Source organism: Bubalus bubalis, chromosome 13 (assembly GCF_019923935.1).
Source record: "Bubalus bubalis isolate 160015118507 breed Murrah chromosome 13, NDDB_SH_1, whole genome shotgun sequence".
NCBI lineage: Eukaryota > Metazoa > Chordata > Mammalia > Artiodactyla > Bovidae > Bubalus > Bubalus bubalis.
The window spans coordinates 57,654,831-57,679,602 of NC_059169.1; the positions used below are offsets into that span (position 1 = coordinate 57,654,831).

The 24,772-nt window shown below is 44.6% G+C and overlaps 1 protein-coding gene across 2 annotated transcripts in view; it reads right to left on the bottom strand.

Annotated features, from left to right (window-relative positions):
• Nucleotides 1-24,772, bottom strand: part of FLT3 (fms related receptor tyrosine kinase 3) — a 69,971-nt gene that overhangs the window by 6,639 nt on the left and 38,560 nt on the right. For both annotated transcript variants that reach the window (XM_025262874.3, XM_006068026.4), the window contains exons 10-19: nucleotides 16,476-16,579; nucleotides 15,402-15,510; nucleotides 14,962-15,140; nucleotides 13,372-13,478; nucleotides 13,145-13,277; nucleotides 12,958-13,062; nucleotides 8,508-8,618; nucleotides 6,203-6,356; nucleotides 4,354-4,436; nucleotides 2,642-2,769 (exon numbers count right to left, since the gene is read on the bottom strand). In XM_025262874.3, the coding sequence (XP_025118659.3) occupies nucleotides 2,642-2,769; nucleotides 4,354-4,436; nucleotides 6,203-6,356; nucleotides 8,508-8,618; nucleotides 12,958-13,062; nucleotides 13,145-13,277; nucleotides 13,372-13,478; nucleotides 14,962-15,140; nucleotides 15,402-15,510; nucleotides 16,476-16,579 (1,213 nt within the window). The remainder of the gene's footprint in view (nucleotides 1-2,641; nucleotides 2,770-4,353; nucleotides 4,437-6,202; nucleotides 6,357-8,507; nucleotides 8,619-12,957; nucleotides 13,063-13,144; nucleotides 13,278-13,371; nucleotides 13,479-14,961; nucleotides 15,141-15,401; nucleotides 15,511-16,475; nucleotides 16,580-24,772) is intronic.

Below are 24,772 nucleotides of genomic sequence, written 5' to 3' on the forward strand. Positions count from 1 at the left end.
AAAAGGGGTGCAGGAGCTTCTGGCAGAGACAAGTATGTTTCTCCTGACTGGAATGGAAAATAGCTTTGGCAATAAAATGGCATAATATATTTTTAAAAATTCGGGAAAAATACTAGAAGTTTGGAAAGGTTGACTGAAGTGGAATGAGAAGCAGCCCTGGGCTTCCCTGGTGGCTCAATGGTAAAGAATCTGCCTGCCGGGACTTTCCTGGTTGTCCAGTGGCTAAAACTCCATGCTCCCAATGCAAGGGGCCCAAGTTCAATCCCTGGTCAAGGAACTAGATCCCACATGCTGCAATATCTTGCATGCTGAATCAAAGATGCTGTTTATCACAACCAAGAGCTGGCACACCCAAATAAGTAAAAAGAAAAAAGAATCCACCTGCCAATGCAGGGGACACAGGTCGATCCCTGATCTGGGAGCAACTAAGCCCCAGTGTCACAACTATTGAGCCTGTACTCTAGAGCCTGGGAGCCACAGCTACTAGAAAATTAACTTTTTTTTCCTCCAAAATATTACAAAATAAAATCTCTGCCAGCCCCAGCACGAACTCTGTTCAGAAAATCTTTTCTACACGGCCTCTCCACCCTTGGGTCTGACGTGTCTGTTTCTCCCCTGGGTTCCCAGAACTTAACTGAGCATAGCATTCATCTCAGTCTAGTAGCATCTCTGCTTTTCTTTTTCTCCCCATCAGAGATAAGACCTGCCTCTGTATCTTGGCACCTGTCATGGTGCCTGGCACCGGTCAGCAGGCAATGCAGGATGGATTCACGCAGCCTCGGAGGAAACCCAGGGCAGCCAGAGAAGTAGGGAGGAAACAAAGGGAAGAGAGTGACGGTGACTCAGAGGGACCTGCCTAGAGGGAAAACAGGGGAGAGAGTTCCAAAAAAGCAGATACACTGCAAACATTCTTATTAAAACAAGCTGGGGGGAGAGGGGGCGGCGGGCAGTAAAAGGCAGTGCCCCTTGACCTCCAATGGTGAGTAGTTTGAATATTTACCTAACAACAGGCAACCGGGTCCCACAGCAGGTCCAGCAACCGGGCTGGACCATCTAGGGAGATGCCATCAGCGTGTGTAAAGAAACTGGTGAAAGCGCTATTGCAGATGCAGAGCTGAGAAAGGGACTGACTCAGCAGCACGCTGTGAAGACAGGAGAGGAATATGTCCCGGGATGAGGGGTGGGGAAGGATTAGGAGACAGCATTCTTTTAACTATAGAGCAGGGATGCCCAACGTTGGAAAAGCAAAGCAGAGACATCAACATATATTGATTGGGTTGGCCAAAATGTTTATTTGGATTTTTCCTTTTTTCCTATGGAAAAAACCCGAACGAACTTTTGGGCCAACCCAACATCCACAAAAGAAAAAAAAATATTGGGATTCTAATTGGGGTTAACTAGAATTAATCTGGAGAGAACTGACTTTTAAACATAGAATCTCTCCTCTATGAACAAAATAGAACTCATTATTCAGGTCTCCCTTTTTGCCCTTTAACCAAGTTTCACAGGTTTCTTCATGTAGATCTTACATGTTTCTTGTTTATCTCAACCTGTTTCATAGTTTGGTTGTTCTTGTGAATAGAAATTTTTCCTGTCCTTCAAAGCTACTGATTTATTCCAGGTTCATCTTTTTCTTAAACCTGGGATATAGTCAACGTAATACATTATATTAGAGACAGCACATTTTACAATTTTTCATTTATTTATTTATGAAATTTTTTGGCCACTCCACCTGGCATGTGGGATTAGTTCCCCAACCAGGGATCAAACCTGAATCCCCTGTGGTGGAAGTGTGGAGTCTTAACCACTGGACCACCAGGGAAGTCCCTGAGAGAGCACATTATTAAAGAAAGAAAGAAAGAAAAAAGTTGAAATTATTCTCTTCAAATTCAGGGAGAAAAGGGGAGAGTGCAAAGGGGCATGGAGGAGAGGGAGGGAGAGACTAGGAGACACTAAAGGAAAAGGTAGTGGGGGAGGAAGACGTTGGAGAAATAAAGAGAAAGTCAGATGGTAAGAAAACAGGAGAGGAAGTAGCCAGACAAGTGGCTGAAGTTGGCTTACAGGCAGCAGACATTTGACGTGTCAGAGAAAGGGCAGGACTGAAAGACTATTACAGAAAGAATGCAAAATTAGGGTAGAGTCCCTGGAATGAGGAGGCTCTGAGGTGTCTGTGTAGCAGCCCCAGTGGATTAGTAGGCTCTCATAGCAGACACAGGTGGCCAGGGTGGCCGGCCTGGCCAACAGTGCCCCCAGGATCTGAACCTCCACCCATCCCCTGGGTCAAATGCAGGACACAGGCTGAACAACCTGAAGTGACTGTCTTGGCCACAACTATACGACTATACGTGGCATTGAGGTGGGATTTCTGAGGACCTCCTGTCTGGAAGTTTCGGGGACTTTGGGCAGCCTGAGAGGGCTGGGATAGCCATCATGGAATAAGGGATCCCGGACCTTTATACTACAATTAGCCAAGAGCCCCAGTAACATCTTAGGTGACTCCAACCGTGCACAGGAGGGAAAGACAGACTTGAAGGGCTGCAAGTTAAAATAAACAAGAAAAAAAAAAAACCCAACCAGCACCTCTTCTTCCAAATTATCTTTTTGTTGTTGTTGTGAGTTTTGCCTTTAAAAAGGAGCTTACCGACTTAAATTCCAGAAATTCCATTCCTTTGGCCACTTGATATGCAAAGCAAAGGAGATCTTCAAAGGTCAGTACATTCAGGTCTTCTTCTTCCTCCAGCCTTTTTTGGTTTTCGTATTCAATTTCATCTGTAAAATAGAACTGGTGCTCATTTTTGCCAAAATGCAAAGAAGCTGCCTTATGGAAGGGGGGAAGGGCGAGATAAGGGGAGGGGATTTAGAAGTACAAACTATTATGTATAAAATAAGCTACAAGGATAAATTGCACAACACAAGAAATATAGCTGATATTCTATAATGAATATACATGGAGCAGAACCTTTAAAAATTGTGAAGCACCATATTGTACATCTGTACAATATATATTGTAACTTATATAATGTTGTACATTAGCCATACTTCAAAAAAAAAGTTACTTTATAAATCTCTGTGAGCACCTCGTGTACAAATGGAGCTGTTACATCATCTTTCTGGTGGCCCCAGGGTTAACCTATTTATGCAGAGTACTGTGAAGCCTAGGAGGCTTCCCAGGCAGCTCAGTGGTGAAGAATCCTCCTGCCAATACAGGAGACATCAGTTTGATCCCCACTTTTTGGCTGAATGACTTTGAACAGCTGAGCCACAATTTTCTCATGTGTAAAAGAGGGCTGATCAAACTTTCCTTATTGGACTCTTAGAAGGATTGACTGGAAGAACATTAAAGGCACAGACAGTTCATAAAATGTAGTAGATAATTGGTCTTTCTTTTCCCTACGTGGCAAAAATACCTAGTGCAAAAGAAAAGCATCTGGGACTTCCAGATCTCCTGGAAGACAAGTGGCAACCCATTCCAGTATTCTTGGCAGGATAATTCTGTGGACAGAAGAGCCTAGGGGGCTAGAGTCCATGGGGTCGCAGAGAGTCTGACACGACTGAGCATGCACGCATCTGCATACATGCAGCCTAGGCAGAGTCACCTAAAGAGTCTCTTTGATTAGAGGAGTGAATTCTCCAGCTCTTGGGTGATGATGAATCAGAGGTCTCAGGTGCTCTTCTTTTTTTTTTTTGGCGGCGCCACATGGCTTGGGGGATCTTAGTTCTCTGACCAGGGATCGAACTCAGGCCCCCTGCATTGGAAGCACAAAGTCTTAACCTCTGGACTGCCAGGGAGGTCCCAGATGCCCTTCTTTTGCACTAGGTAGTCCTGCCACATCGGGAAAAGAATGACCAGTTATCTACCACATATTATGAACTGTTTGTGCATTTAATGTTCTTCCGGTCAATCCTTCTAAGAGTCCAATGATGAAAGTTTGATTAGCCCCCTTTTACACATGAGAAAACTGTGGCTCAGCTGTTCAAAGTCATCCCGCCAGAAAGTGGGGGAACCCGGGGGGTTAACCTGACTTCCATCTGACTCCAGAACTCATCATTACTTCCACTTACTAGGTAATAAGTGCTTCTAATAAATTTATGACTTTTAAAAAGACTAACCTGACTGATCAAATAAAACAGCCCTTCATGTTTATGAGCTGAAACATTGACATAAAATTCATAATACATACATTGACGGTTTTTTACTACCTTTAGGGCAAACATGCATTAATGAAGTCTATAGATGACGTTAGCAAAGAAAAACATGCTTTCGCATTTACACACCTTTAAAAAATATAATAGTAAACACAGAACTTTTGCATCTGTTTCTATTTGGAAGCGCTGTTTAGAATAAAATATTACCTTCAGACTGAAATGAATTCCCATTGAACCCTGAGATAGGATCTGAGTCCGGGTGTATTTGAACTTCTCTTGAACCTGGCATACTATTTTAAAAAAAGAAAAGTTATATCATTATTTATGTTCTTTTGAGTAGAGATTTTATTTTAAAATATACAACTCATCAAAGAAATGAATTCCAATTATAAGTGGGGTTTTAAATTAAAAGCATAGCATCAACCTGTCCTTTTCTTGTGTGTGGACATTAAAAACATCTGTGTAATTGAGCTTGTCCATCAAACTAGGTTAAGAGTGATTCCCATTCTCTGTTTGGAATCTTCTGGTTCAAAGAGGACCTCACTCAGTTCTTCCCACAAGCCTACAAGCTGGGTGTCAAAGCCACATTTCATAAAAGAGAAATTAGGCTGGATGAGATAAATATGATTTGCTGAAATCACGAAGCTAATAAGGAGTGTGACTTTCCCTATAAAAGTCCATGCCACGCAAATCTTCTATAGAGAACTTTAAGTGTTTCATCATTGTTTGTTTCTTTTTTTTTCCAAGTTGGTCTTTGTAAAGCTCATTTCCTTTCCCTGTGAAATTAACAAGTAGTAACACTGAGAATCTCTGTTATGTATAACATAGAACTCTTCACTGAGGAATTCTGTATGCATGATATACAATGATTCCATTTTTTCCAGCATAAGAGTTTACTCTAATTACAATGTCCATATCTTTACAAAATGGTTTAATGATTTCAGACCACAAATATTCCAAAAGTAATTGCTTTGTGTTTTTAATATCCAGTGACTGGAATGAACTGAAGGTGCTGAGTTGACCACCACAGTTTTCACTAACCAGAGTGCTGGTCACACATGACTCTGTTCTAGAGCACAGATGACATTACAGAATCCTCTTGGTCTAAGAATATGAACTGAGAAACGAACACAGAAGGGAAGATTGGTGTGAATTGTCAAGGACAGCTGCACAAAGACATGCCTGGGGTCTCCATGGGGTCCCCGGCTTCAGGATGTTAGTCTGTCTCAGCACTAGAAGGCCAGAGGCATGTGCTGAAACATACATGCCAAGAAAACAAGGAATCTCAAACGCACCCTCCATACATCCCCCCATAAAGTTAAAAGTCTTTAACAAGTCCACCTCTAGAAAAAGGGACAGCTTTCATGTAGGAGGGAAATAGAAATGCACTAGGGATTGAGGACCATTCTATCAGAGCGCCTGTGAATTCACTCTGAGAAGGGTGTTATTGAGCTACAACGTTCAAGTAATCAGCAAGAAATGTCCAAGGATGAGGATGAGCATTCTGCCAAACCTACAGCCTGTGGGGACCACGAAACATTCAGGAGCCCAATGGATGGCAGAGCACAGAGACGAACATCACCCCGACTTTATTTTGCTCCCATAGTTATGCCAATCAATCCATCCTAATTTTTCAAAATCCATTTTATGACTTTAGAGCTCTTTTGTGCAATACTCCCAGGACCTGCACTACTTTCTAGGAATATAACAGGGACTTTGGGAAAGGCGCCCTTTCTTCCTACCAATGTCCATATGTCAATCAGGAGGCCTGACAGATTGAATTACTCACCTTTCCTAAAACTGAATATATGTCTAGAATGTGATTGTGCAAGTGGGCTGAAATCACTGGTTCAGCTACAGTGTCTGTACTGTAGGACAGGGGAAACCTCATTGTTCATATCAGCAGGGAAACTATGGCAAAGATAAATGACCTTCCTAGGTCTTCAAACACACAGACCACACTGTGCTGGACAGTGGCCCTTAGAAACTGACTGGTGGGGTGCATTTAACCATCATACTTTGTCTGCTCTGTAATGTATTATTTTAAGTCTCTTACCTGGAATTAGGGTGTGATTGGAAAGTGGGATAAAAACTGAAATTATGTTCCTTGAAAATCTCCGTCCACGTCCTGTGAAATTTTTCTCTTTTACTTCTTAGATAGTTGAGAAGGTCGCCATAGCAACAGTATTCAAAAATCAAGTAAATTGGTCCTGAAATAGTGACGGTTTTAATTCCAGGTATACAGACACCACATAGTTTTTTCAGACATCTGTGTAGCAGAAACCTCACTCTATGAGAACTTGGTGGGGAGAGGTGGGAGGACAATTCTCTCCGAACCTATCTCATCTTGGACTTTAAAGTCAATTTCAGTTTTTTGTCCAGACTCTTTGGAAAGCTGTCTCTTCTTGCCTTCCACTTTGGCTCAGCCAATAACCACTGGCCCCCAGGATTCTCCAGTTTACAATGGATAATAATATGCTGCCTGCACTGGGACCACTTGGTAAATATATGCTGATTTGTGGTTTGCCTGAGGAGGGAGAAATATATCCCTGCTGCTGCTGTTGCTGCGTCGCTTCAGTCGTGTCCAACTCTGTGCGACCCCATAGACGGCAGCCCACCAGGCTTCCCGTCCCTGGGATTCTCCAGGCAAGAACACTGGAGTGGGTTGCCATTTCCTTCTCCAATGCATGAAAGTGAAAAGTCAAAGTGAAGTCGCTCAGTCGTGTCCGACTCTAGCGACCCCATGGACTGCAGCCTACCAGCCTCCTCCGTCCATGGGATTTTCTAGGCAAAAGTACTGGAGTGGGGTGCCATTGCCTTCTCCGAATATATCCCTAGTCACCTCTTTTTTTTTTAATTTTATTTTTAAACCTGATACACTGTATTAGTTTTGCCAAACATCAAAACGAATCCGCCACAGGTATACATGTGCTCCCCATCCTGAACCCTCCTCCCTCCTCCCTTCCCACACCATCCCTCTGGGTCGTCCCAGTGCACCAGCCCCAAGCATCCAGTATCGTGCATTGAACCTGGACTGGCAACTCGTTTCATACATGATATTACACATGTTTCAATGCCATTCTCCCAAATCTTCCCACCCTCTCCCTCTCCAACAGAGTCCATAAGACTGTTCTATACATCAGTGTCTCTTTTGCTGTCTCGTACACAGGGTTATTGTTACCATCTTTCTAAATTCCATATATATGCATTAGTATACTGTATTGGTGTTTTTCTTTCTGGCTTACTTCACTCTGTATAATAGGCTCCAGTTTCATCCACCCCTAGTCACCTCTTAAAGGGCTTCCGAGGTCCTGCTAGTGGTAAAGAATCTGCCTGCTAATGCAGGAGACAGCAAGAGATGCGGGTTTGATCCCTGGGTTGGGAAGATCCCCTGGAGGATGGCACAGCAACCCACTCCAGTAATTCTTGCCTGGAGATCCCATGGACAGAGGAGCCTGGCGGGCTGCAGTGCATGGGGTTGCAAAGAGTCAGACCTGACTAAAGTGACTTAGCACGCACGCACCTTTTAAATCCATTTTCTCCTTATTTCTGGCTGGCTGACCCCAAAGGAGTGACGTTTGGGCACAGGGTTCGGGCAATTCCAGGCAGAAGGGAGAGAATCAGAGCATGGGCGCCACTGGATTCTCGGAGAATAGAGTTTGAAGGCCCTCCATGGCTGTACTTATTTAAAGCAGCCCAGTTGGGGCAGTGGCCAAGCTCTGCAGCCAGGGAGAAGCACCTCCTGGGCAGGTAGAGAAACACAAAATGTGCTTGCGACGTTATTATTATTTTTTTTAATTTAACTTTTTTGCCATGTCACGCCACGAGGCTTGCAGAGTCTTAGTTCCCTGACCAGGAATTGAACCCTGGACACAGCAGTGAAAATGCCATGTCCTAACCACTGGTGGTGGTGATGGTTCAGTGCCTAAGTCATGTCCGACTCTTTGCGACCCCATGGACTGTAGCCCGCCAGGCTTCTCTGTCCATGGGATTCACCAGGCAGGAATACTGGAGCGGGTTGCCATTTCCTTTTCCAGGGGATCTTCTTGACCCAGGGATAGAACCCGTGTCTCCTCCACTGCAGGCGGATTCTTTACCGCTGAGCCACCAGGGAAGCCCCCTAATCACTGGATAGTCAGGGAATTCCTTTTAAGTAAGTTAGAATTCCATGACATTGCCCAGTGAAGACTGGCATTGTCTACACTGATGCATCTAACCTGGAAGCACTGTATGTCTAATCCCACTTGGGTTTGGGGGCCCACACTGTGACTGCGAAAAGGAGAGAAACAGGACAACAAACACCATCTTTGTCTCCAGGCTAAAATGTTTTCTTCTAGGTGATCTGAGTGGGAACCGGTTACCTGACAGGGTGCACGCCCCCAGGAGATTCACAATATTCTCGTGGCTGCCCAGGTGGGTCATCATTTTGAGTTCAGACATGAGAGCCTCTCTCTCCGAGCTGTCTGCTTTTTCTGTCAATGGCAGGGCATCACAAATGAAAAATGGAAGTAAAATAGGTATTTTAGATTATTTGATAAATTAAAATCTTCCTCTGTTCAGAGAAGATTTGCATAAGAGTTTTAAAATACATTCAATAATACATACATTTTGAATAGTAATGCACTATGTTTTAAGGCAAAATTTCAAAGATTGCAGCATGAAAGTTGAATCAAATAATGTGCTTTTTCTACTGGACTTTACTCTACATGCAACATAAAAACCTTTAGAATTGACCCTTAAACAAGAAAAGAAAAAAAATAATAACACATGACTTTCCTCCACAGTAGAAGTTAATGAATATGCTGAAGGGAGAAGAATGCTTTTTTTTTTTTCTTTTTTGACTCTTGGTTTGTTGAAGTCATAGAGTGACAAGATGGGAATGTTAGTGAGGGTTCCAGCCTGTGATCCTCAGATCTAGAACCTTAAATTTGTCAGGAATCCAACAGTCAGGAGGTCATGCAAGCTGCCTGAGTGCTCAGTTGCTAAGCTGGCTCTGACTCTTTGTGACCCTATGGACTGTAGCCCTCCAGGTTACTCTGTCCATGGGATTTTCCAGCCAAGGATATTGGAGTGGGTTGCTATTTCCTTCTTTGGGGGTTTTCCCCACCCAGGGATTGAACCTGCCAACCCACGTCTCCTGCTTTGGCAGGCAGATTCTTTACTGCTGAGCCACCTGGGAAGCCTGGTGAGAAGGTCATGGAGGACCAATTCTCACTGACCAAGTTCTCAAGAAACTCCTTACTTGATAATGAGGACCATCACTGCTGACTAGGCTAGAATGTATCTACTACTTCCCCTGGAGTAAGGCTAGATAGTTTAGCAAATTTTACTTGGCATCTTGCTTAGAAATGTGGCATGGAGGTACTTATTGGTGAATTTAAAGATCTCCTGTCATTGAGGCCAATGTGCCCAGGTAGTCAGGACACCTGCCGCTGCCAGGAGGCTGCTGGAGCCCTAGAGGCCAGGGCAGGGTCTCAGGATCTTGCCCTCCAGGCACCCACCCCTCTGTTTCTTTACATTCAATGGAGATTTGATTGGCTATTTCTGGGTATCATTGTTTCATCCTGGAAGATGCTAGCCTTTGTGCGGCTTTTCCAGAGCTTCAGTACATCTACTTTGACTTGTGTGAGCTCTCAGGAGCATCCGGATTTCCAACTCCTTGGCCTAGGAGTGACATCGGGACCCACTCTGCGTCCCATCTCCCGCTGCCTCACGTTGTACAAGGGTTCGTGCCTTTCGGGTGTCCATGTCCTGTTCCTCATGACCCAAAGGACATACTTTACAACGACCCTAACTTTTTCAAAGCACTTTCATATACCACTACCTGACTTTCATTCATTCATTCAACAAGTATTTATTGAATGCCTACTGGGTAGGAGGCAATGTGCCAGGACTTGGGGGAATAAATAGTAGAAAGACACAGCCCCTGTCTTCCTGGAGCTCACAGCCCCCTTGAAAGGGGAGACAAGTAAATAAACATAGTGTCATTAAATGCCATATGGGACGAGCGAATCTATTGATGAAACAGAAGCAGACTCACAGACAAAGAACAGACTTGTGGTTGCCAAGGAGGAGGGGCGTGGGGGGGGAGAGGTGGACTGGGACTTTGAGGTTAGCAGATGCAAATTATTATCTATAGGATGGACAAGCAACAAGGTCCTACTGTATAGCAGAGGGAACTAAATTCAATATCCTGTGATAAACCATCACGGAAAAGAATATAAAAAATAATGTATACATATGTACAACTGAGTCACTTTGTTGTATAGCAGAAACTAATACAGCACTATAAATCAATTATACTTCAATAAAAATAAAAAACAAATGCCACGTGGAAAATGAATGTAGCATGCTGCCCCACACAAGAGGGACACCTAACTCAGACTTGGGGAGGGTGGGGAAGGGGATACTAAATGTTTATGCTGAGATCTGAGGGAAAACAGGAGTTAACCAAGTGAACTCAGAGTGGGAAGGATGAGGAAGAAGTCCTGAAGTCACTGGATGGGCCAAGACCAAGAAAGAGGACCACATGGAAGCAACCTAAATGTCCATCAACAGAGGAATGGATAAAGAAGATGAGGTACAATGGAATATTACTCGGCCATAAAAAGGCATGAGACTATGCCGCAGAGACATGGACAGATCTAGAGACAGTCAAACAGTGAAGTAAATCACAAAGAGAAAAATAAATACCATACAATATCACTTATATGTGAAACCTAGGAAAACGGTACAGGTGAATTTATTTGCAAAGCAGACACAGAGAACAAGCTTATAGATACCAAGGGGTGGTAGAGTAGGATGAACTGAGAGACTGGGATTGAAATATATACACTGTTGATACTATGTATAAAATAGATAACTAATGAGAACCTACTGTAGAGCACAGGGAACTCGACATAATGCTCTATGGTGACCTAAATGGGAAGGAAATCTAAAAAAGAGGAAATATACGTATATGTGCAACTGACTCACTTTGCTGTACAGCAGAAACTAACACAACATTGCAAAGCAACTATGTGTGAGTGTGCGCTCAGTTGTGTCTGACTCTTTTGCAACCTCATGGACTGTAGCCCACCAGCTCCTTCTGTCCATGAAATTCTCCAGGTAAGAATACTGGAGCAGGTTGCCATTTCCTATACTCCAGGGTATCTTCCCAACCCAGGGATCAAACCCACGTCTCTTGCATCTCCTGCATTGGCAGATGGATTTTTTACCCCAGGAAACCTCAAAGCAACTATACTCCAATGAAATTTAAAAAAAGAAAAAGAAAGAGATAGAGGACAGCATCCAAAATATACAGATCTGCCCTTATGAGGCTTGCAGACTACGGGGGCAGCTAACACACTAGTTAAATAAATAAACAGCCATGTAATTATAGTTGTGATCAATTTTATGGGAGGGAAAAGCCCAGAGGGAGCTGGGCTATAGCATCTAGCAAGGAACTTGAGCTCATCTGGGGCGTGAGAGACAGCTTCCCAGAGGAAGTGGTATCTGAGCTGAGATCTACAGGAGGAGCAGGCGGTGATGCCGTGAAAGGGGAAGGGGAAGGATGGATGTGCAAAGGCCCTGAGGCGGGAAGAGCACGGCACTCTAGAGGAACTGAGAGCTGCGAGGGCAGAGGCGAGCTGCAGCCACGTCGTGCTGTGCTGTGTGGACTGTGCAAGATGAAAGCAACTGGGAAGGTTAAGTAGGAAAATTATGTGACCAGCTTTGCATTTCAGAAGCATCACTTGGGCTTCAGAATCCAGAAGGAGGTTAGAGTGCATATAGAGTAGCTTCTTCGAAGGCTGGTGCATCCATTTGGAAGAGACAGGCAGTAACAGGGGTTAAGAGAAAAGAGGATGGACTCAAGTGGCACCTGCAGGAAGCCTGATAGGAATAGTTACAATGAGGATGGTTTCTAGGATGAGTCAGTCCCAGGTCCCTGGTTGGCCCAACTGGGTAGCCCATGGCCAGTCACTGGTACTTATAAACCAACCGGTGAGAGAGGAAGTATCAACCAAGGGCCAGGGTTGGAAGAGTCCACTTTGGATAGGCTGTCTTTGAGGGACCCTGGAGACATTCAGGCATGTGGACATAACCCGAAGCTTAGCAGGGAGATGCAATCGTGAGAACCACTGGTACACGGGATGAGGTCATGGGCGAGCTGAGACAGCCCTTGAGTATGAGGAGTGGAAAGGAAAGTGGGACCCGGAGCAAGCCTTCAGGAACTCCACGTGAGAGATGGATGAGAAGATGAGGGAGCAGCCAAGGACAGTGCAGCAGTCAGAGGGTGGGAGGAAGCCAGAAGAATACAGCGCCATGGAAACTGAAGGAAGAGAGCACATAAAGATGGAGGGACCCGTCGATCGTGCCAACTGGTGTTGAAAATTCAAGCAACATGAGGACAGAAAAATGCCCATTAGACTTAGTTCATGGTGGAGGCAGTGGAGGGTGGGGTCATGATCACTTAGAGCCAGCTGGGGGCGCTCTTGCTAAGTGAATGATGCTCACGGAGGCTGTTGGGAGGGAGGGGTGAGAAACGAGTGGGGATACAGTAGGCACGGATTCCCTCTTCTACCCGGCGCCCATGTCACCATATAAGACACACAGCTGCCTGTAGCAACGGTAACCCCAAAGCTGAAAAGCACCTAAGCAGACAGAGGAGAGGAAGAAGAGGTGGACTTGAGTTTTATATTCATGACTTAGTGGACACCAACCCCAACACACTCCCTTTTTAAGCTTTGAAGCCGGGCAAGCAGTACCCATAACCATGATGGAAAAGAGGAGGTGGCAGGCGGCACCTCCCCTCTTGGCGCGTCTCTGTACCTTTCAGCATCTTGACTGCAACCTGGATGGAGACCCCTGTCTTACTAATTCCATAGGCGGTCGCATTCATCACTTTTCCAAAAGCACCGGACCCCAGGACCTTCCCTGCAAGACACGTGGTGAGTGAGTGAGCGTTCGCTGAGGATTTTCCCACAGGAAGGAAACAGGGGAAACATCCGATTCTTACCAAATTCTAAGTTTTCTCTTGGAAACTCCCATTTGAGATCATACTCATATTCTCTGAAGTCAATGTACAAGTACTCGTTATCCAGAGAGCCGGTCACTTGCACCATCTGCAGCTGGCTTTCGTACCGAAATTGCTTCCAAGAGGGAATAATGAGTCAGTTAGCCACAGGGCATTCTTCAGATATGGGACACAGTGAAGGCTTTTTTTTTTTAAACCTTTGCTTTTACCTTTTTGTACTTGTGACAAATCAGCATGGTTAAAATGGCAATGAAGGGAAGACAGAGGCCAATTGTCGCATAGAATGAGATGTTGTCCTGGATGGAAGGGAAGGGCCCTGCAACAGAAGAGCATCCCGGAGCAGTGGGTGAGAACCCGGAGATCGCAGGCTTGCTACAACCTCTCACATCCTGTCTGAAGGGCTGTTATTTGTAATGCTTACAAGCCCTCTACACACAGAAGCCCACAGAAAAATCAGGCCATGTTCATATAAAGGACACTTCCCTCCCAGAAAATTTTAGATGATTCTGAACCCATTTTATTTATTTGGCCACACCCTGTGGCATGTGGGATCTTAGTCCCCTGACCAGGGATGGAACCCATACCCCCTGCATTGATGCACAGAGTCTTAACCACTGGTCGGTCAGGGGAGTCCCTTTGAGCCCAGTGTAAAAAATCATTTACTAGGGGTTTTAAGGATTACATCTATTTAAACCCACAGGATAGTCAAGCCAGATTAAAAAAAAAAAAAGAAGTCTGTCTACCATATATAAAATAGATAAAAAACACAGTCCTAGTATATAGCACAGGGGACTATATTTAATACCTTGTAATAAACTATAATGGAAAAGAATCTGAAAAGTCACACATGTGACTGAATCAAGAATGTTTTTCTACTATACATAAAGTAGACAAACAACACAGTCCCACTATACAGCAAAGGGAACTATCAACATATTCTGTATTTTGTAATAAACTATAATGGAAAAGAATTTGAAAAAGAATACATATATAAAACTGCATCATTTTGCTGTACACCCAAGACTAACACAACATTGTAAATCAACTATACCTCAATTTGAAAAAAAAAGAAACTAGTGTTCCCACAGTGAAGCTGTCATATGAATGTGGGGAAGTTAGTTTGGGGATGCTGGTGATTCTAAAGCATTAGTGTAGGCGGCCAGGTTTCAGAATTGCTTAATTTCAGAGGGCTCTAAATATCAAACCAAAAATGATAAAACAGCAGGCTAAAAGGCAAATAAGGAGATTAACTGAAAGGGAAAGAGGTAAAGACTCCAAATTACTAAATCTATCTCCTTGGATCTGGATCTCTGTTTGTTGTTGCTGTTGTTCAGTCGCTAAGTTGCGTCCGACTCTTTGCGACCTCAGGGACTGTAACCCACCAGGCTCCTCTGTCCATGGGATTCTCCAGGCAAGAACCTGGAGGTTGCCATTTCCTTCTCCAGGGGATCTTTCTGATCCAGGGATCAAATTTGAGACTCCTGCTTGGCAGGCAGATTCCTTACCACTGAGCCACCAGGGTTGTCAGGGTAGATGCCCACTATACCAGGAGTTTGGGGTTCTATCCACATTACCTGAATTCATGAGTTACAGTAACATCAGTAGAAGTCACTTCGCCCTTAAACTACAGAACATGTATATTCAGTGGGGATTCCTGCCTGACTCAAAAAGCCTTCTCATCTCAAACACTGAATCTGCACACTCTTGTAAAACTCCCCCAAATAAAAGCCAAAGACAGGGCTTAACTTCTAGTGGGGAATTCCTGAAGGTGGCATGTTTCAATAGTGATTGCTGTCTACCTGGTGAGCTCAGAAGGATTGTCTCACAGGACGTGCCGAGGGCATTATAGGCACAACACTTCACCAGGAACCCTTTGACAGCCTCACTCATGTTCAGCGTGCTGCTCGATATCCACTGTCCAAACACTTTCCTGTTGGCCTTTTTATTCCAAATTCCTTCTGTGATTTCTTCTGTGCAGCTGAAAAGAAATGGCAGAGAAGTCAGAGGGGCGTGGCTGTCATCAGATTAGAAGTGAGGGTTTCTCTAATGGGGTCTGTAAGAGACACATCTATTATAGGTTATCAGAAACAATCTGATCATTGAGAATTACGGTCGACTAGGAAGGTAAGCATTTGAAATGCTCTAGCGTTCCTTCTTAAACTGAATTCACGAGAAAGCGTCAGTACGTCAGAGAGAGTTTCATGTTCTTCTAACACAGAGAGGCCAAGGTCCTCATTACTTGGGGGACTTGTCTGAGCACTTCTTCCAGGTCCAAGATGGTATAGGGTACCCATCAGAGGAGCAAGAAGCCTGACTTGCAGATGCCTCAGCCAGCACTTGAGGTTTCCCTGTAGAAAACAAGAGGAAAAACAAGCTCATGGAGTAATGCACTTTTCAGAAAGGCTTTGCAGTCAGGCTTATAGAGGCTGCCCGTGCACCGTAAGCAGTTGTGCTTCTTGGAGGGTGTCTCAGGCAGGACTCAAAGAGCGGGGTCCTTTCCCCTTGTCATGTCACCTTCGGTGCAGGCAGCCCTACCACCTCCCTGGGGAGCACCCCCTGTCCAACACTAGACCCTTCCTGGAGAGAACGCAGGTGTAGACTCTATCTACTTGCTCACCCTAAAATGAGTCTTAGCTTCAGGAGAAGCATCTGCAGAAAAAGTCCAACGAAAGGTACTCTCCTCTTTTCATAGACCAAAGGAACAAAAATTATTAAAACAACTAAATGGCAGGTAGTATGACTTTTGGCCTTTTCTTAACATGATCTTTCAAAGTACTAAAACCAATAAAGTGACACACTAAAGCCCCTTCAGAAAGGACATGGACTCAGCATCTTAACTTAAAAGGATGAGCCCAGAAAGAGGTGTGTGTGTCAACAGAGCCAGGAGATAAGAAAGTACAATTTCAGAACACTTCCACAGGTCAACACAGTTTCATCACACTCCTTCCCTAAGCCATTGCTTAGCTCTTCCTGGTCCGAGTTAATACATCATTAAGGAGTCACAAGAGTGAAATAAAATTTCTTGACTACTTCATTTTATTTCGATTTATTTATTTTTAAGTGGAGGATAATTGCTTCACAATATTGCGTTGGTTTCTGCCATACATCAATATGAATCAGCCATAGGTATATGTACGTCCCCTCCCTCTCGAACCTCCTCGCACCTCCCACCCTGTCCCATCCCTGTAGGTTGTCACAGAGCCCCGATTTGAGCTCCCTGCCTTATATAGCAAGTCCCCCTGTCCGTCTAATTTAATATGGTAATGTATGCCTCCATGCTACTCTCTCCATTCACCCCACCCTCTTCACTTACTTCTTATATTCAGTGTGAACTCTTTTGTGAACTGGGCGTCATCATTTTCTGCATGGAAGATATACTGTCCTGGCTGGTGTTTATGGTTGCAAAACTTAGATATGCTGTTGGAAAAAGAGTTAAAGACAGACTTAGCCAGATTCTTTGAGGAGATGCTGAAATGAGTGATGGTGTGCTTGGGAAGAGTCTCCCTGGAGACACTTCAGTCTCTCAAGCTCAGTGGACAGGAGGTGTCTTCACTTGCTACTCAAAGTGTGGTCCATAAACAGGCAGCATCAGCCTCGATATTATCTGGGAATTTGTTAGAAATACAAAGTCCCAATCCCCCTGCACCCCTCCACACACACACCTACTGAGAGTCTGCATTTTAAGATGATTTCCTTGTGATTCACATGCACATTAAAGGTTGAGAAGCACTGATCCAGGCTGGGGCTCCTAAGAGAGACAAGAAGGTTCCAGCCACTATGGTTACATCCATTCCAGACTAGTCTGACTTCCCAGAAACATGGAAAAACCTTGGCGGGTGGCAGAGCCCATGACCCCTCAACCTCCTGAAAGGACAGCTCTCTGAAGTTGGTCCATGGCAGGACCTATGACCAGCCCTTGACTCCCATAGCAATTAACAGTGACGAGGGCTCAGATCCATTGAGTTTGTCCAGAAATCTCTGGGTGGTCTCAGCAGGCTCTAGTATCTTCTTGGAGTGCTCATCCCTCATACCTACCAGGTATCTGGTATTGGGGATTACCCGTTATACCTACCAGGTACATCGTACAGGGGATCAAGTTAGGCCAACTGATCAGGGACCCTGGAAAACAACCTAATTATTTAGACCTGATGGAGAAAGCAGGGAGGGGATGCTGTGGACTCCTAAGCAGGAGAGGAAAGTGATGAACAGTATTTCAGTTAAGAGTGAAATGCAGCAGGAAAGTGTATGGGAGGGAAGTCTGGAAGTAGTTGTTCAAATACCCAGCAAGTCCTTCATTCATTCATGGATTCACTCATTCATTCTCCCATCAATGGCACAGGCTGTTTGTGGGAGGAATTCAGAATACAACAGTCAGTCAGAAAAACAGATATCTGTTCTCACAGAACGAAGGGTTCAAAGGCAGACAAGTAAGTGTGCAGCTACGGTGCAATGTGGAAAGTCGTGGGAGAGAAGTAAAAGGTCAGACTTGAGAGCTCAGAGTGTGAAAAGAGGAGTGTTGTTGAAGGCAGGGAAAACGGGGAGGGAGCGGAAACAGCCAACCCAAGAGGCACCAGGACCACGAGGGGCAGCAGGTGCTGGACCAGATGTGAAGACGAAGGAGAGACCAGAATCCCAGCTGATTCCTGAGTCGAACCACCCGCCTAGCAACCGACAGAGCAGCTTCTGAGCACCGGTTTACCTGACGCCAACGTTCTGCAACCTTAACTTGGAAGCTCAAAGGTAATTCTGACTGTGGACAGTGATGGGAGATTCCATTTCCTACCAAGTGAGCATCTAACACACTTTTTGTTTGCCTCGTTAATAAGAAGGCTGAAGAGGCAGAAAGGGGACTTTCTTATCTTGACCTACTTCGGGACAACGAGAAGGAAATGGTTGCTGCAGTAGAAAATGACAGAAAGATGGGGGGAAAGCCAAATTATAACTTGAGGGAGAAAAGTAAGCAACACTACATGCACTCCCAGACTTTACGAAGGCAGGGTTTAAGAGAAAGATGTATGTCCACAAGGGAAAATGTAATTCTCGCTGGACAATAGCCAAAGACTCTGAAAAGGAACAAGAGATTTAAAAAGAAGCCAGCCTGGCTGGCCAGGGACCATGCTAAAAGCATCATTCAATTTGATAAAGAAATGACCAGTACAACAATTGATAATTGCATAGACCAAAGCAATCTGGTTCGTCTTTTTTTTTTTTTAAGTGGAGACTGCATTGCTTTTATTTTCTCTTCGGCTGCACCCCTTGGCATGTGGGATCCTAGTTCCCCGACCAGGAATCAAACATTGGAAGTGCAGAGTCTTAACCACTGGACTGCCAGGGAAGTCTCAGAAATCTTTTTTTTGAACGGTTTCCCTCCTAAGTCTCTTGTGCGGTCTGAATGGAGCCTGACTTGCCATGGACAGATGAGATCGTATTTGAAACGTTCTCGCTCTTCCAGGCAGGAAACTGGTCACAGAAACAGCCCGGACAAAAAATTGAATATTCAGGTCCTCCTCAAACACTTGTCCACTTGTCCTATTTATGGCCGTTGACCCCTTCAAGGGCAACGACTGCAGCGCTGACCCTCCCCTGGAAACTCCAGGAGGACTAACCAGTTAGGACCAGGGAGTTTCAAAACTTCCTCTTTCCCTGGGACTTTTCTGAAAATGGCCAGCAGGCAGGAGATGGGAGATCAGGAAACGAGTTCATGGCGAAACACCTTTGGTAACTAAGATGTATTCTCAGTATAAATGAGAAGGGATTTCTCCTCTGTTACGAGCAAAATGCAGGTGATTTTCAGTTTTCATTTAGTAGCCAGAGGGGAGGAGTTGAGAAGTCACAAGTATTTCCAGCAGCGCAGGGAGTAATTTCACTAGAAAGAAGGCTTTGTTCAAAGAGCAAGGGATGATGAAAGACAAACCAGAGGACAGGGAATAATAAAGTGCAGGTTGGGGAAGCTGAGAGCTTCTGAAACCAGAGAGTTAGGGGCTGGCAAGACTGAGGGACTCCACGTGGCACTGAGGGAGGCCCCATCAGGAGACCCTGCCCACTCAGACAGCGGGGTGTGGAGCGGGCACAGTCTGGCTGAAATTGAACCTGGTCCACACATGTTTCTGTCCAGGGTCAGACACAGGGGTGGGAGAGATGCTGCTGATTTTATGTCACTCTACATAATACTAAGCTCACTTTTATTTCAGGGCAGCCCAGAATCCTGGGGAAATATAATCATTAAAAACCCAATAGTGGGCACTTCCCTGGCAGTCCAGTGGTGAAAACTCCATGCTTCCAATGCAGGGGGCGTGGGTTCGATCCCTGGGTGGGGAACCTAAGATGACACATGCCTCATGGCCAAAATATAATAAAAGAAAAAATTCAAAACATTTTAAATCAAGAAAAATCCCCAATAGTGAAGCATGGCAAATTTCAAAAGGAGGCACACTTTTATTTCTAAATAAGCAAAGCACACACCTGTATGTTTGTTCTCTCACACACTGGGTGTGAGAATCTTGAACATTTGAAATGAACTGGTGTCCAGAGGCAGTACCAGAGTGATGGTTACAACACAGGCTTTGACTCTGCTATCACCCGGGCTTTCCTGGTGGCTCCGCCAGTAAAGGATCTGCCTGCAATGCGGGAGACCCAGGTTCCATCCCTGGGTCGGGAAGATCCTCTGGAGAAGGGAATGGCAACCCCACTCCAGTATTCCTGCCTGGAAAATCCCATGGACAGAGGAGCCTGGTGGGCTCTAATCCATGGGGTCACGAAGAGTCGGGCATGACTGAGTGACTAATGCACACCTCTATCATCCAGTGGTGTGACTTTGGACAAGTCACCGAAACTCTCTGTTCTGATTTCCTTATCTGCAAAATGAAGATAGTATCTACCTTATATGGTTGTTAGAGTAGTTTTTGTTAAATTTTTATTAAAGCAGTTTTGCATAAACTGCTTATAATAGTGCCTAGTTGTTCAGTCGCTAAGTTGTGTCTGCCTCTTTGCAACCTCATGGACTGTAGTCCACCAGGCTCCTCTGTCCGTGGGATTTTCCAGGCAAGAATACTGGAGTGGGTTACTGTTTCTTTCTCCAATGATTATGCCTGCTGCTGCTGCTGCTGCTGCTAAGACGCTGCAGCCGTGTCCGACTCTGTGCGACCCCATAGACGGCAGCCCACCAGGCTCCCCCGTCCCTGGGATTCTCCAGGCAAGAGTACTGGAGTGGGGTGCCATTGCCTTCTCCGATGATTATGCCTAGCACATAGTAAACATGATAAACGCGTTAGATCATCATTACTATGAGGCTTATTACGTCTGGAAATCATTTTGAATAAAAAAGACATTTAGAAGCTTTACTCTGGGGTATACCTTGTCAGAAAGTCACAGTAAAACAAAGACTCAAAGAAAGAAAAAAAACTTAAGTAAATGCCCATCAAGGAGTTAGTCAAAATAAAATCTTCTGAAAAGTGGAATACCATGTAGCCATAAAAGTGATCACGTAAATAATAATACACTTATTAACATAGCAAGAGATGATATTTTAAAGGGAAAAATTGGGTGACAAATGGCACAATTAAAAAAACGGCACAATTAATTTCATGTTTATACAAAAACCTATACTTCATTTCTATCATGGCAGTTACATAGAAAAAGTCTGAAATATAAACCCTGGTGGTGGAATTGTGGGTGTTATATCTTTTTTATTTTTAAGACAATTTCAGAAAATAAGAGTGAATGAAAGGGGCTGACTTTGCCCTAGGTCTGGGGTAAGTAACATAACCTGTTTCCATATTTCATAAAATTTCCTAATGATCAAATGAGATGATCTGTATAAAGGACTTTGCACACTGGCACATTGCAAGGGCTCAAAGAAGTTTCTTTTGTTCTCAGTGAGGCTTCATGACCTGGTCAATACCTTACAACTGAGTGGGCAGGATTTGGAAATTCCCACTGTTCACTACAAGCAAACATCTCCTCATGTTTGTTACACTCAGGGCTCATCTCCTTCAGGGAACCAAAACAGTCCTTCCAAAAAAGCTCAATGCAGTCCTGCAATCACATATCATTTATTGACTTGAGAGCTGGCTTTTCTGTTTGTCCCGAGAAGGACCGTGGCTCATCACCCAGAACCCACACTCTACCATACCGCTGGTACCAGGAAGCGCTCAGTTAATGCCTGTTGTGGGCAGAACTCAGACTGGTAGAATTGGAAAATTGCATATTTCAGGAAAAAAGAAAATACAGGAATCTGGCATGCCTAAGGAGAGTCTCTTAGAAGAGACTATTTAAATAATTATAACATCCTAATAAGTTGTTTTGGGGTGTGTGTGTGTGTGTTTAACCATAAAATTAGGAAAAGCTAAGGCAGATTTGTTTATAAGTCTACAGAGATAGGAAATTAAGCAAACGAACAGACAAAATATCCTAGAACCTTTTCCCAAGACCTGGTTATCAGGGCTGCTGGAAAGTTACAATTTCATAAAACGTAAACATAAAGGCAAACCCTAATAAACTCTGTGCAATATTTGAGGAAGTAAATTGGAGAAACGAAGCTGTGAAGGTGGGGGAAGCTGCTAGATTTCTGGCACACACACGACCACACCAAAGCTTTTTCAGGAGTACTGTTATTACGAGACCTTTTGGTTACACAGAAAAACTGGTGGCACTTTGCTTCTAAAGTCCTCTCCTGCCACATGATGAAAATTCTGTACTTCACCAGCAAAATTCAGTTTGACTAAATAGTTGAAACTGAGTGGTGGGTAAAGGACGCTTACTGTATTATTCCCTGAGTTCACTAGTAAATTGGGAACTTTTTATAATAAAAAATGGAAAAGAACTCAGAATTTAGTCTGCACCCCCAATTACAACACAGAGCCTCATGCAGAGAGCAGAAGACGTTGAGAGCACTTGTGCTCAATTTTTTTGGTTGTTCATCTTTTATTCAATATTTTGAGTGTCTTTTTCATGATGAAGGAGGCTCTGTCTCACCTGGCATTGTGAATCAAGTGGGCCATCACACTCACTGCATCATTTTCATCAATTAATATTGTAGCTCTTCAAGAACTTTTTAAGTAAAATAAATACTGAGTTAAGTGTAGTGGTGTGGAGAAGGCAATGGCACCCCACTCCAGTACTCTTGCCTGGAAAATCCCATGGACGGAGGAGCCTGGTGGGCTGCAGACCATGGGGTCGCGAAGAGTCGGACACAACTGAGCGACTTCACTTTCACTTTTCACTTTCATGCATTGGAGAAGGAAATGGCAACCCACTCCAGTGTTCTTGCCTGGAGAATCCCAGGGATGGGGGAGCCTGGTGGGCTGCCGTCTATGGGGTCGCACAGAGTGGGACACGACTGAAGTGACTTAGCAGCAGCAGCAGCAAGTGTAGTGGTGAGTGCGCATTTTGAGTTGATTTCTGGGAGGTGATGATGAATTCATTCATTTACTAAATCGCTGCTGACTATTTACTAAGTAGCTGTTGCCTTGTACAATGGCACAAGGCATTGTACAGCGCCTTTCTGAAAAGACAGGAAAATGCCAGGGCCCATCCCCACAGTGGGATTCAGCACACAAGAGGCTCACTGTACCACCCGGGAACTAGGGGTGAGAGGCACAAGCACTACACGCGTCAGGATCTTCCCTCATTTATCCATTTAGCTGCCTCTTGAAGATAACTACTTGGGGTCAGGGATGCAGGTTGTGATCATGGAATGAAACCAGAGTAACTAGATTGGCCCGAGACCCATATATATCAGAGACACGGTCCTCTAATCAGTGAGTCTGTCAGACCTTAAGAATGCTGCCAGGTGTCACCAGCACAAATAGCAGCGACCTCCCAGGTGGCGCCTGGCCCTTAAATGCGCCTGCATAACTTGAGGGAGTCGAGGGGGAGACATCACCTTGTTCACGCTTGTAGCCCCTGAAGGCACTGAGCCCATTGAGAAGGTATTAAAGGAATATTTGTTGAACTTAATTGAACTGATCATCTGTCTCTTTGAATCAAGGTTGCAAGAGAATCCTGTAGAATTAAGGGCTTCTCTGACACTAGGTGACAACACAAAGAACAGGGAAAGGGACAGCACGGACATCCTAAACGCAAGTAGTCAACTCAGCTAGCAGGAGAGGGGCTGGCCCTCTGCCTTCTACTTTCAGAAGTTTGATGGTTGAGAATACGGGCGTATGACAATGGGGTGACGCCCCCCTCCAAGGCAGTGGTTCTCAACCACAGGAACTTTTTCTCACCAGGGGACATCCAGCAATGTCCACAGATATTTTAGGTTGTCACAAGTGGGGTTAGTGGTGCTACTGACATCCATGGGGTGGAGACCTGGGACTCGGCAGAATATCCTACCACACAGAAGAAAGACTCCACCGCCACCACCCCCAGCACCCTGAGTGGAGAATTACCCAGCCCAAGATGTCAACAGTCTGTTGTTGAGAAGCCCTGAGTTAGGGGACTGTGAGTCCATCCAAAGGCTGCCTTCTTAATTACTTTAAAAATGAATGCTTTGAACGTTAGGAGGTTTGGGCAAGAGAGGATAGACAGTTCCATGCAAACTCTGCATTATAGAATGCTTTTTAAAACACACACAAGGGAATTTCCTGGTGGTCCAGTGGCTGACTCCACACTCCCAATGCAGGGGGCCTGGGTTCAATCCCTGGTCATGAAACTAGATACCACATGCCTCAACTAACACCTGGCACAGGCAAATAAAGAAATAAGTAAAATATTTTAAAAATTAACTGACTTCTAAACCAAAAGTTCTTTTTGAAAAATAAAAAAGCAAATAAGGATCAGCTACAAATCACTTTGGGGTCTAGAATAGCATGGTTATCAGGAAACAGAGAAGAATCAAGATGAAAAGAGCTTGAATTTCCCTGGTGGTCTAGTGGTTAAGAATCCTCCTGCCAATGAAGGGGACATGGGTTCAATCCCTGGTCTGGGAAAGATTCCACATGCCGTGGGGCAACTGATCCAGCATGCCCTAGAGCCCACGGCTCTTCAACGAGAGACACCACCTCAATAGGAAGCCTGAGCACCTCAACCAAGGGTAGCCACCACTCTCTGCAACTGGAGAAAGCCGGTGCACAGCAACAAAGACCCAGCACAGCCAAAATTAAATAAAGAAAACACTTTTTAAAAAGATGAAAAGAGCTCAGCTCTGACTCGTCTCCTAGACCTGTGCCATCCAACAGGAATATAATGCAAGCCACATGCATAATTTTAAAGTTTCCAGTTAGCTACCTAAAAAAGTGAAAAGGAGTAAACAGTAATGATAGATTTATTGAACTTAATATATCTAAAATACTAGCATCTTAACATATGATCAAGATAAAAATTATTGAGATATTTTACAGCCTATTTCTCACACTAAGCCCTAAAAGCCTGCTGTGTATGTTACAGTCACAGTGCATCTCCCCTGGCACCAAATGTCAAGCTCTCAACAGCCACGTGCGGCTGATAGATCCGTACTGCACAATCCAGGACCAGACCTGTGACAGGAGTCACCGGAGGTTCTCACTAAACACATAGACTCTGGACGCAATATGCCTCCGAGATTACTCAAGTGTAGTTATTAAGGAGCAAAGGTAACAGGTGCACCCCAGAGAACCAACTTCTGACCGT